This window comes from Molossus molossus, unplaced genomic scaffold (genome assembly GCF_014108415.1).
Source record: "Molossus molossus isolate mMolMol1 unplaced genomic scaffold, mMolMol1.p scaffold_m16_p_8, whole genome shotgun sequence".
NCBI lineage: Eukaryota > Metazoa > Chordata > Mammalia > Chiroptera > Molossidae > Molossus > Molossus molossus.
In genome coordinates this window covers 10,722,004-10,734,826 of record NW_023425402.1, presented here as the reverse complement: position 1 = coordinate 10,734,826, position 12,823 = coordinate 10,722,004, and the positions used below count along the sequence as shown (strand labels likewise).

The 12,823-nt window shown below is 58.9% G+C and overlaps 1 protein-coding gene across 1 annotated transcript in view; it reads left to right on the top strand.

Moving 5' to 3' along the window:
- KIF6 (kinesin family member 6) overlaps window positions 1–10,560 on the top strand; it is a 404,227-nt gene extending 393,667 nt beyond the window's left edge. The window contains exons 20-22 of the mRNA XM_036248669.1: window positions 3,979–4,068; window positions 5,174–5,300; window positions 10,423–10,560. Of these exons, the coding sequence (XP_036104562.1) occupies window positions 3,979–4,068; window positions 5,174–5,300; window positions 10,423–10,560 (355 nt within the window). The remainder of the gene's footprint in view (window positions 1–3,978; window positions 4,069–5,173; window positions 5,301–10,422) is intronic.
- The last annotated feature ends 2,263 nt before the right edge of the window (window positions 10,561–12,823 follow it).

Genomic DNA, 12,823 nt, shown 5'->3' with positions numbered 1-12,823 from the left:
AGCCCTCCTGCCCTGCCCTGAACCCTCTACCCCTTCCGCCCACTCCCAGCCCTCCCCACGTTGGCTCTTATGAACACTCCCTGGGATCTTAGAAAAGGTTCCACTGGGGAACCATTGAGTCAATGTTGCCTTTGTGGGACAATGACTTGATCTTGGAAGGTGTGTTACAGCTTCCAAAGGGACCTGGACTACAGAACGGAAAGCCCTTTCTCCTTCCCTCCTCTCCGCCTGCACAGAGAACTCACTCCTCCAGTAGAGCCCTGAGAATCGGCCCCTGTTCCCCAGAGAAAAGCATGCAGAGTCTGCCACCTTGTGGCTGCCTCGGGTCCTGCAGAAGCCCTCATCAAACATCTCCGCTCTCACTGGAGAGTCTCTCTGATGCTGGGAAATAAACATGGGGGGGAGGTCCCAGGCTCTCATTTCTGTTCCCGTTAGTTTGGCCACAGCCTTGAACCTGTGGAGGCAGGCCCAGGGTAAGAAGCCCTGCTGCAGAGAAGAGACGGGCGAGGGCTGAGGGCTGGAGCTGAGGAAGGGCTGTCGTCATGGGTGGGACAGCAGGGTGTCAGCCTGTGGAGTGCCGTGACTTGTGGCGCAGACTTGGCAAAGCCACTGCACCTGGCTCTCACCCTGGCCTACCTCGGCCTGAGTGTTCTCATCTACAACGGAGGGTTCTGCCCAGGTGGCTGTTCAGGCCTCTTCCAGCTCTGACGTGCTGTCTAAGCAGGACCATCCCAAAGCAAGGCTCCCTTCTGCCTCTGGCATCTGGCACAACTTTGGCCGCTGGCCCTTTATTTCCCAAGGGGTGCTTCTGGGTTCTGTTTGCAACCAAGAATCCAAGGCAAGGCCCATGCACCAGGCAGCCTAGTAAAAGAAGCAAAATTGCATCTGCACGAGCTGTTGGATCTGACTCTTCACTCAGGAAGCACAGCACTGGTCAGCTGGGGCCACCCAAGGGCAGTTGGTGGGCCAGGGATAAGCACACGTGTCCCGTGTGCTCCGCAGAGCACCGGAGTCGGGTCCAGTTAAAGCGCCATGGCTGACAGCACGGATCCGAAGCCTTCCAGAGTCATGATTAGCTCCACTTACCAGCCGGGTAACTTTTAGAATCTCTATAACTTCTCTAAACCTCAGTTTTCTCGTGTATATAATCGGGATAATGAGGCTATTGAGAGGATGAAATGGCATGTTTGCAGAGCGCTTTCCCAGGACCTGGTGTACAGACAGTGTCAATAAAGGACATTTGTGATCTTTGTTTTTTTGTGAAATTTGCATATCCAACACATGCAATGCTCAACATGAAAAGTTATGTATAAACCATCTGTTATGGACGGAATGTTTGTAACCCCCCCCTCAATGTGATGGTATTTGGGGGTGATTAGATCGTGAGGGTGGCGTCCTCATGGGTGAGACCAGCGCCGTTATAAGAGGAGGTGAAGGAGAGAGTAGCTCACGCGTCCCGTGGAAGGACACGATGAGAAGCCAGCGGTCAAACCAGAGGAGAGTCCTCGCCAGAGGCCGGCCATGCTGGCCTCTGATCCTGGGCTCCAGCCTCCAGAACCGTGAGAAGCGAAAGTGCACTGTTACCAGCCGCCCCGTCTGTGGTTCTTAGTTCGAGCAGCCTGACCTGGCTCGGGCAGAAATTGGTACCAGCAGTGGGGTGCTGCTGTAACAAACACCAAAAACTGCAGAAGCAGCTTTGGAACCAGGTGATGGGGAGAGGCCAGAGGCTTTGAGGTACAGGCTAGCAGGAGCCGAGATGGTCGTAAAGGGACTTCTAAAGGCAGTTCTGGGGAGGGGTCAGGATGGAAAGAGGAGAGCTGTGGGAAGCCTCCGTCTCCTTAGAGCAGACGTGAATCATCAGTACCGCGTGTTGATAGAAACTGGAGGGCAAGGCCGCGCTGCTGAGGCCTCAGACAGAGCTGAGGAGCATGCTATGGGACAAGGAGGAGAAGGCAGGCCTGTAACAAGGTGGCAGAGGCCGTGGCTGAATAGCGTTCGTGTTCCCGTGCTTTGTGGGAGGCCGGACCTACCTGTGAGGAGATTGGACGTCAGCCGAGGAGATTTCTAAGCAAAGTGTTAAAGGAACAGCTTGGCCCCTCCTGGCTGCTCGTAGTAAAGTATAAGAGACTAATGACTTGAAGGTGACATTATTAAGCAAAAGAGAACTAGAATGTACAGATTTGGAGAATCCTCAGCCTATCCATATGGCAAAAAATAAGAGCGTGTCTTCACAAGAGAACACCCAGGGCGCGGCCCAGTGGCGCCAGGCGGGGAGTGTGGGTGTGAAGGTGGCCCGCCCCCCGCCCAGCAGGAGAGAGGAGCAGCAGGAAGGATTGAAGGCGGCTGTTGGGCTTCTTGGATTTTACCGGATGGGACAGAGAGCTGGTGTGCTGTCAGGGATGCTGCTCTTCAAGGCAAGAGGAGAGTGAACCCAGAGGCAAGTCGGAGATGGTCAGGGCTGCCCCTCCATTTCAATTTGTTCCAATAGTTGTTATTGATTTCTAGAGAGAGAGGAAGGGAGAGGGAGAGAGAGATAGAAACATCGAAGAGAGTGAAACATCAATTGGCCGCCTCCTGCATGCCCCCCACTGGGGATTGAGCCCGAAACCTGGGCATGTGCCCTGACCAGGAATTGAACTGATGACCTCTTGGTGCAGGGTCCATGCTCAACTACTCAGGCACACTGGCCGGGCTGCCCTCCATTTCAAAGGGAAGGACCACTGACTTGCTTTCAATAGGCCAGACAGCCTCTGCCCCAAGCTGTGCGGTTGGGGCCACCCAGCAGAACCCAGAGGGCATGACCCCTGCCCAGCAGAGCCTGGCAGACCTTCACCCCAGTGGGTCCAGAAGGTGGAAACTTAGCCCTAGTGGGTCTAAAGGGCCAAAGAGGATTATTCTTGTTGAGCCTTAAGATCTCCTGGAGTTTGCCTTGCTAGGATTCAGACTCCCTGGGGACCCATCACCCTTTTCTATGTCCTGTTCTCCCTTCTAGAATGGGGGTGTCTACCCTGTGCCAGGCCCCGCACTGTATTTTAGAAGCACGCGGATTCGCAGGTTCGCAGCTGGAGGGCGATTTTGCTTCAGGGGGAATCAAGGATACCTCGCATCTCACCCATCTCTGATTAAATATTTAGATGAGACTTTGTGCTGCAGGCTTAGAGTTGATGCAGAAATAACTTAAGATTTGGGGGCGGGGGGAGGTGGTGGAATTAATGTAGTTTGAGAAGGACATGTGTTCTGAGGGGGCCAAGGGTGGAATGTTGTGGACGGACTGTGTTCTCCAAAAGTGTGTATGTTGAAGCCGAACCCCCAGGGTGATGGCATTTGGAGGTGATTAGGTCACGAGGGTGGGGGCCTTATGAATGGGGTTAGCGTCCTTCTAAGAGTCCAGGAAGCTCGCTCACTCTTCCCACCTGTGAGGACGCTGCGTCGGCCGCACTGGCACCCCGAGCTCAGACGTCGGCCTCCGGAGCTGGGAGGACTCAGTCCCTGTGGTCTAAGCCCCACTGAACGGAGACATTCCCAGCAGGGTTTTCCTGGCCCCTGGCTCAGCCAGCTCAGGCCGCCATGACAAAACACCGGAGACTGGGCCACTTACACTTCAGACACGGATCTATTCCTCACAGCTCCGGAGGCTGAGGAGACCCAAGGGCAAGAGAATCAGAGTCTGGGGAGACCCGGCTCCGGGCCTGCTGAGGGCCGCCGTCTTGCTGTGTCTGCTCATGGTGGGGAGCTCTGGTCTCTCTTCGTCTTCCTGTAAGGACCCCAATCCCATCATGGGGGCCCCGTCCTCTTAATTTCACCTAAACCGAATTACCTCCCAAAGACCCACCTCCAAACACCGTCATACTGAGGGGAGAGCTCAGTACATGAACTTTGAGAGGCACATTCAGGCCACGCTGCTCCTAAATATAGACCCTGGATTTCGCTTTGGTAAGCCCCTCCCATGCCTTCTCCTTTGTGGGTTTGGTTTTACAGTGATGTGCGTGCCAGGAAAATCCTGCCCTCGCCTGGCCCCGTCCTGCCCAGCTGGGAGCAGACCAGCCCTCGAGCCTCCCTGGACGACAGGTCTGTGGTCTTCTCCCCCCTGACGCCCGTGACAGCCCTGTGTGCACACTGGGTCGAACTCGGCAGGCTGCTTCCCCACCACACAGACCACTAGCCCCACGGCACCGTCCCCAGCAGGGAAGGACCCCAGCTGGCCTCAGTCCTGTGACCTTCATTCCAGGCGGGACCAAGTGGCTCAGGCCTCTCCCCAGCGCCCGCTCGTTGTGCCCCCTGAGCAGAAGGCCTGCACACCCTTCTTCACCTGGCAGACTCTCCCTTCTTCCAGGGTGTCCCTGGGAAGCCCCCCACCCGCCCCAGCACCGCCCCCGCCCCCTGCTGAGGCTCTGCTTTAGCACCTCTGGCTGAGTTGCAGCCCGAATGCTGACCCAAGAAACGCTTGTGATGAACAACACTGCGTGCAGTACAGACAACCCCCAGGGCCCCTAAGGGAGCGGACACTGGCCCTGCTGTGTGGGGGGTGGGGTGGGGAAGGAAGTGGGGGGGGGGGCCAGGAGAGTACATTGCTCTGAATTTTCTCACTGGGCTTTTATATGTAGGAGTTGGATGGGAAAAGAGGAGGGAGAAGGCCACATAGGTCCCTCCCTTTCTAAGGGGATTTCTGCGCTCCTTACAAATCTCATTGGCCCAAACCTGGTCACCTGGCCACACGTAGCTGCAAAGGGACCTGGGAAATGTAGTGTTTAGCTGTGGCAGCTTCCTTAGCTCAATATTATGGTTTTGTTTATGGTGGGGGGGTAGTTATCTCTGCCTCAGGAGCCACTAACTAAGCCTTGGTGGGGATAGAGACACACTGGGGAGACATCTAGGGCATAGGACATCAAATTGGGTGCTGAAGGACATAGGTCCCAGGCCAAATGGGCTTGGATGGGGTAAGTTGGGGATCAAGGGAAGAGAAGGTGATGCAGAGGACATGGAGAAGGTGGTGAGGACATGACACGTTTGCATGTAGACGTTTGCATGTAGCACAGATAAGGGGGGGGGGGTGAAGGAGGCGAACTCATCCTCATAGCTTTCTGGGTGACATCGAGTCACTGAAAATGGAAAAGCACTTTGGGAAGGTCAGTGCTGAGTCCAAACACAAGGTGTGACATGTCATTGTCCCCAGCATCCCTGAGAGGCCGACCTCAACCATCCCTCTCACCGGAGACAGCCAGACGGATTCCGACATCCTGGCATTCATCAAGGCCAGACAGAACGTCCTGCAGAAGAAGTGTAAGTGCACTTCCTCCAGGGCACAGGGCACCCGCACTGGGGGAGGGGAGGGGAGGCTGGGGGAGCACCTGGGGGAGGGGAGGGAAGGCTGGGAGAGTACCTGGGGGAGGGGAGGGGAAGGCTGGGGGGAGCACCTGGGGAGGGGAAGGCTGGGGGAGCACCTGGGGGAGGGGAGGGGAAGGCTGGGGGGAGCACCTGGGGAGGGGAAGGCTGGGGGAGCACCTGGGGGAGGGGAGGGAAGGCTGGGGGGAGCACCTGGGGAGGGGAAGGCTGGGGGAGCACCTGGGGGAGGGGAGGGAAGGCTGGGGGAGCACCTGGGGGAGGGGAGGAAAGGCTGGGGGAGCACCTGGGGGAGGGGAGGGAAGGCTGGGGGAGCACCTGGGGGAGGGGAGGGAAGGCTGGGGGAGCATCTGGGGAGGGGAGGGAAGGCTGGGGGAGCACCTGGGGGAGGGGAGGGAAGGCTGGGGGAGCACCTGGGGGAGGGGAGGGAAGGCTGGGGGAGCACCTGGGGGAGGGGAGGGAAGGCTGGGGGAGCACCTGGGGGAGGGGAGGGGAAGGCTGGGGGAGCACCTGGGGGAGGGGAGGGGAAGGCTGGGGGAGCACCTGGGGGAGGGGAGGGGAAGGCTGGGGGAGGGGAGGGGAAGGAAGCAGGAAGCTTTCTCCATGTCCCTGAAGCCACGGGCCTGGCCTTGAGCTCCCTCCCACGTGCCTGGCCTCTGCATCCTCCTGGAAAAAGTCTCGAGAGCAGCCTCAGAAACCCCAAGACAGGCCAAGAGGGTGCGGCCCAGGTGTCCCCCGCTTGGCAAAGCCTGACTCCCCCTTCCTGGCCGTCAGCCCCTTGTTCTCTGTCCCCAGAGCCAGCTCTCCTTGGCTCAGGCCTGGCCACATAGAAGGGGCTGAGCGGGCTTTGGTGACCTGCGGACTCCCTGGCTAGGACGACCACCCTCCTCCAGAGCGTGGTTCTCCGGGAACTGTCGACATCAACGTCAGGCGAAGGCCGTGCCTGAGGACACCGTGACAGTGATAAGAGCAATGTGTGTGGCGTGTCAGACCGCAGGAGGGGAAAGAGAGGGCCCTTCCCGACTTCCTCGCTGACCGACCCCACTTCCTCTCAGCAGCTGCCCACCGGCCGCCTCTCCTGCCTCCCTCCCAGAGACCCACCGGGCGAGCCCAGGCCCTTCCCCAGTGTCCAGTCCTGGCCTCAGCCCAGCAGCGAGGCTGCCAGGCAGGCCTGCAGAGCTTCCGTGTCCGCGGGCTCCTTGAGGACGAACGGCAGACCCCCGCCCTGAGGGGCCGACGCTCAGCTTCCTGGCCGACTCTGCCCTGTGGGAGGATTGCACATGGCGGGCACCCCAAACAAAGGGGGTCCGTCGCCACGTCCTCACCAGTAGCGAGCAGCTCCCCCTGGGACGCCAGCCTGCATTCGGTCCTCCCTGCACCACCAGGATCGGCAGCGGCAGCACCTTGTCAGGCCCTGTCTGAGACCCGACAGTCCAGCTCCGTCACCAGCCTGCTGTGACGTCGTGACCACACAGCTTGCTTTCTCTCATCCTCCGTTTTCTCTTCCAAAAACAAAAAGGAGAAAATAGATTTGGATCCGGGTGATCTCCAAGGCCCCATCTATTCCCCAAATAACAGTGACAGCTATCAGACACGGAGAGTTCTGCCCGGCCCATCGGGGACTGATTCCTGTATTCTCTGGGCATCTCGGGAGGCGGGCACGGTGCCAGGGCTGGGCCACTGCAGTGGGCGGGACTGTGCCTCCGACGTTCCCGGGGGAGGGGAGGCCCAGCGAACACGTCCAGTGACGTACACGATCACTCGAGGTGCTGATGAGTGAGGGCTACGGAACAGCCGAGGTGTGTGATGTGAGAGCGACGGGAAGACGGCTTTTCGCTGCGGGGGTGCGGTGGGGGGCTCCCAGGAGAAGAGAACTCATGGCTGGACAAGGCCGTGAGGTGCTCTGTGGGTGAGCCGCCTGGGCAGAAAACGCAGACAGTGACCTCCCAGAAGGGAAGGAGCCTCGCTTGGTCACAGGATGGAAAGGAGGCCGGACGCGGCTGGAGGGCTGAGCGAGGCCACAGGGCCAGACCACACGCTCCTGTTCCAGTGGGGACTCCGCGAAGGATGCAAACCGTGGCAGGTGGTGATGTGGTTGCGGCTTTGGGAAGCTCACTCCGGCTGTCGTGTGCAGTGTGGGTCCTAGAGGACCAGGAGGACACAATCGTCAGGCTCCGAAGGTCCAGGCAGGGTGAGGCCACCGGGACCTACCATGGAACTGGATGTGAGATGTGGGGGGGGCAGCACCAGGAGGCCGGGCTCTGCTGTGAGCAGCTCACAGGACGGCGGTGCGTCCCCTGAAACGAGAGCGCAGGGAGGGGTGGACACGAGGGGGAAGGACCTGGAGGGCTTCAGGGTTCTGGTTGGCCCATTCAGATGCCATGTGAGAGCCCAGAGGAGATGTCAAGAAGGCAGCTGAACTTGAGTCTGGAGCTCAGCGGGGCGGTGTGGATGGTGTGGGAAAACCGGCCCCTGGCCACGGTGACATTCGGAGGCAGCGGGGAGGCGCAGCAAAGACAGAGAGGGCTCAGCCAGGACGAGTGGCCTTGGGCAGGTCTGCAGGACAACTGTTCCCAGGGAGGCAGGCCGCTGGAGCCAGTGCTGCTGAGAGGGTGCGTCTGCAAGGCTAAACGTGACCACAGGCCCTTTGCACATCCTGGGATCCTGGACAAGCGCCTTTCCAGGCTGGGACCGGGAGAATGAAAGCCACTGTGGTGGCCGTGGGGGTGGGAGGCAGGGGAGGAGAGGAAACAGAGACAGTGAGTGGGACCACTATTCGGGGGAGTCTACCTGTGAAGAGAGGAGAGAGATGAGGCTGCAGCTAAAGGAGGGGGCACAGGGGGAAGGGCTTTTGTTTTTTGTTTCTGTTTTAATTTTTTTTTTCTTTATTGATTTTAGAGAGAGAGGAAGGGAGAGGGAGAGAGAAATAGAAATATCGATGAGAAAGAACATCGACTGGCCGCCTCCTGCATGCCCCCACTGGGGATTGGGCCCACAACCTGGGCATGTGCCCTGACCGGGAATCGAACCAGCGGCCTCTTGGTGCATGGATCCATGCTCAACCACTGAGCCACACCGGCCAGGCATTGTTTTTGTTTTAAAGATTACCCGGACATTTAAACACTGAAAGGGATGGTCCAGGAGAACAAAGGAAATGGGTGATGTGGGAAAGAGGACCGGACCTGCAGAAGATTCCTTGAGCAGGAACAGGCTATGGTGTCCGGGCCACAGTGGAGCAAGAGGTCGGCTTTGGGGACAGGAGGGCCCCTCCCCAGAACGACATAGAAACCGACTCATTTCTCCCGCCAAGAAGTCCACCCGTGAGCAGGGAAGTCACGTTTACTCGGCCTTGGTACACGTGATAGAGACCTTTTCACCCAACCCTCGCGACGAGAAGAAGCATGAACCCCAGGTCTGTGCCAGGATGGCATCTTCCGGCAACACGATGCCCAGATGGTGCTGAACGCTGGGCTGAAGCGTGGGACACTGCCATTCAGACGTGCGCGGCACCTTACCGGTCACGCACTTTTTATTGATATTATTTTACTTGATGCTTTCAACACTCCTGTGAGGTAGACAGAGCCGAGAGTACGGTCCCCCTTGGGCAGGCGAGGAAACTGAGGCATGCAGACACTGAACAACTTGGCCAACAAATGAAATGCAGAGCCAGGGGCGCCGGCTTCTGCGCACTCTGCACCGCGCCCGCGCCTGGGGCCGCCTCCGCTGGCCGGTCCGCCGCCTCCGCCCTCCCTGCAGCCCGGAGCTCTGCTCTCCAGACAGCAGCCTGGAAGCCATTCATCAAAACAAACAAGTTCCAGGGTTCAGTTTCCATTCTGAAGGGAAGGAAAACAACCCTGGGCTCTCAGTGACCACGGGCCTGGGAGGAAGCTGAAGGCAGGATGACAGGGCCCCTCTCCTCCTGGTCGTGGCCGAAAGGCCGGCGGGTGCACCGTCTGGGTACGAGCCAGATGCCCGGGTCCACCGCACAGCACCTTCCCCGCAGCCCACTCACTGAGCCTCCTCCGGGCAGACACACGGGCCGCGCGCACCTTCCCTAGCCAAAGCCCACACCCCTCCGCCCTGGGCCCCTCGGCGCTTCACACGGGGCCGGGGGCCTGGGCTCTCCAGGCGTGCTCACCTCGGGGCTGTGCCTGTCAGCCTGCGAGCGGAGCCCAGGGAGGATGAGCTCACAGAAGCCTCCCGCCAGCTCTCTGACCTCACCAAGCGCCGGGTCAACCACTGAGCCACACCGGCCGGACAAGTCTTCGTTTCTTACCAAGCTCCCGGATGCCATGCTGCTTCCAGGGACCACACTTAGAGAAGCCAGGACCCATACTCGCTACCCTGCTTTTTCCAGGAATCGGGACATGAGGAAAGCGAGGCCCGGAGGACTAACGTGGTTTTTCCAAAGTTGCAGGTGTCACCGGCAGGGGGCATTCCTGGCTACGGCTCAGGGGCTCTGGCTCTCCATGCCCAGCCCTGGGAGGGACAGGCAGAGGCCATGTGGTCAGAGATGCCAGGCTGGAATCGAATGAGTATCCGGAGCAAAGAGCAAAGAGAGCACCTCTTGAAGGATGCAGTAGGGGTGTCAGTAAAAACCATGGGGCTGGCAAACAAGTGTTGATTCTGGTCAGAGAGATGAGGCTTCGGCTGTGGGCAAAGCAGGCATCTCCTTCCAGAGCAGGGGAGCAAACGAAGCCCCTGGGAGGCAGGGCACGGAGAGGCACCCTTCCCGAGACCCAGGGGAGTGTCCTGCAGCCCGGCAGTCCTGGGGAAGTCAGGCTCCCGCACAGCCTAACCGAGAGCGTCCTGTCTCCTTTCAGGTTTCCAGTAAGTGTCCAGCAGGGACGGAGGACGATGAAGCTACCTCCCCCGCTCACCCCGCCTGCAGGAGTAATCTGCTGGGAGCAACCAGTGACTGTCATCCAGTGGAGAAGGCTGTTTCCTGAGGGAGGGTGTCCTACAGGCTGCGTGGGGCTGGGCCCTCTCTGCTGTGGGTGCCAGAGCCGCGGGCAGGCCAGGCAGTGCCAGGTGCCGGGGCAGGGCGAGGGCTGGAGCTCGCTCCTGCGGTGTTTCCCGTAGTCGACGGTACACCTTTTAGACTGTGAACAGTACCATCGTAGCCGGGTGGCAGGGGGCAGCCCCACGGTGCAACAGGGGAGGATAACAGTCATCGTGAGCTCTCTACCAGCCCACTCCCCGGCCCCACCCCCGGAGTAGAAGCCCAGGAACCGCTAGCGCAGGCCAGGCAGTAGTCAGAGCCAAAGGCAGGGTGGTGGGTTGCAGGGCATCTTGATGGCCAGCTCCAGTCTCTCAGACCAAACCCTACTCCATCACCCCGATGCCCAGATGACCCGCAGGCAGTGCCTGAACGAGCTGTGTCTCCAGGGAGCCACCCACCCTGCAGAGTGGAAGGACATCGCAGCACCCAGAGCAACGGACAGCTCCCAGGGGTGCTGCGGGGTTTGGCCGAAACTCCCCCTCCACCAGGGAAACAGCTGCGGGGTCCTGTCTCAGTGCAGGCCCAGCGGAGGGTGGGCCAGCCCTTAGGGGCGCCAGGGTGGCGGCTGCAGCCAGGGCACCTGGAAACGAAAGGACCAGAATTACAGTGCTGCCCTCTGCTCCTGAGCCCCGTCCTGCACACACAGGACTCCCTCCCTGGCAGAGGGAACACACTGCACGTGGCGTGGCGCCCTCTGGGACCCGGCGGAGGTTCATGCAGAGGAGGCAGGTCCTTGCATTTCAAAGCCGGACAGGCCCACAGCGCCCTCCAATCCACGTCCTCATTTACAACCCTACGGACCTGAAGCGAAGGGGGGGCCCGACCTGCCAAAACACAGCTTGTTGGTGGCAAAAGTCCCCTCCTTAGGAGCTCTCCCTGGCCACCCCAACTAGAGGCACCCCCTAGTTTCTCTCCAACCCATGACTCTGTTTTCTTTATCACTATCTGACATATCATCTTTATTTGCTTATATATTTATGACCTGGAAGCCCCCCCCCCCCGAGACTACATGCTCCGTGACAACAGGGACCTGTCTGTCCTGTTCTCACTGTGTCCCCAGTGGGTGAGCGGGAGAGGCAGAACCCAGAGCCCCTGCTTCTCAGGCTGGTGCGGCTCCCTGGCTTCACTCGCTGGGTGGCAGGGGCCCGGGAGCAGGGCCAGTCTCTGGCTCGCCTCCGGCCCTCACATTCGATGGCACAGAGTAACAAGGGAAAACGAGACAATGCATGCAAAACAACGGTTTTCCGAGGTTGGCAGAAGGCAGTAGAACATCGGTACCCAAAAGAAGAGAAACCAGGAGGAGGCCCTATGCCTGTGGTTGCCCCCCTTCCTACCTGCAGTGTCAGGCGGCAGCTCAGCGGGGAGCCACGTGGCGCCTCGTGATGTCCTTGAGTCGAGGAAATGGAGCTTGTAGTCCGGGGAGGCCACGGTGGCGGAACTTTGCAGGACAGAGCACCAGAGGTGCGTGAGCTGCAGAGAGAGAGGCTGAGATCGAGACAGATGACAGGTAGGAGCTCTCCGGAGACCTGCAGCCGGTACCCTTGGGTCTTCAGCTAACTGCTGCCCGATGCATACATGTGAGAAAATCACTCCAGCCTGGAGCAAGAACCGCCGGAGAGGAGGAGGAACACAGCAGAGCTGGGAACAGTTCATGGAGACGAGAGGGTCCTTGAGCAGAAGATGCAGGGGGCACTGCTCAGACGTGGGAAGGCCCCCCTGGAAGGCCGCTCTGGTCCTGCCAAGCAGGTGAAAACCCGGTCTCGGGAGTCTCGCGGTTTCCGAGTACCTTCGCTGAGCCTCGGGACAAACCTCAAAAATGTTTAAAAGAATATAAACGTCCGGCACCCCACACTGTAGAATTCACAATGTCTGACATCCAGTAAAATAAAAAATAAATAAATAAATTACCAGGCAAAAAAGGGAGGACGTCTGTAATATTTTCAACCATAAAGATAAATTTTTTTTTAAAAAATTACCAGGTATGCAAAGAAGTAGTAAAATATGGTCCATACTGAGCAGAAAAACCAATCGATACAAATAAAAACAGACCCATGAATGACATCGACGACAGATAAAGTAGACAGGGACTTTTTTTTAATGCAATGGATGTGTGTTTGAAATATATGCAGAAAGACGTCTTCTGTAGTCCTTTGCTGACAGGAGTCATTCATCTGGTCCTTCTTTCAAGGGGTGTGCGCTCCCCGGAGCTCGGTTCTGGGGGTCCGCCCTCCTGGAACTTTGATTCGAACTAGGGAGGTGAAGGGTACACAAGCGAACAAGGGAACCCGAGCTAAGGAGCTGGGAGTGGGTACGAGCAGCTGGCTCTCGGCACCGGTGTGGGAACCAGGGCAGGTGTGGAGAGGAAGGCGAAGGGCGAGGCTCGGACAGGGCGGCAGGTTGGGGCTCGGTGATGTCGGGAGGCCCGGGGCTGCGCGATGGAGCAGGAGCACCGAGAAGGCAAAGAGGAGGTCTGGGGGACTT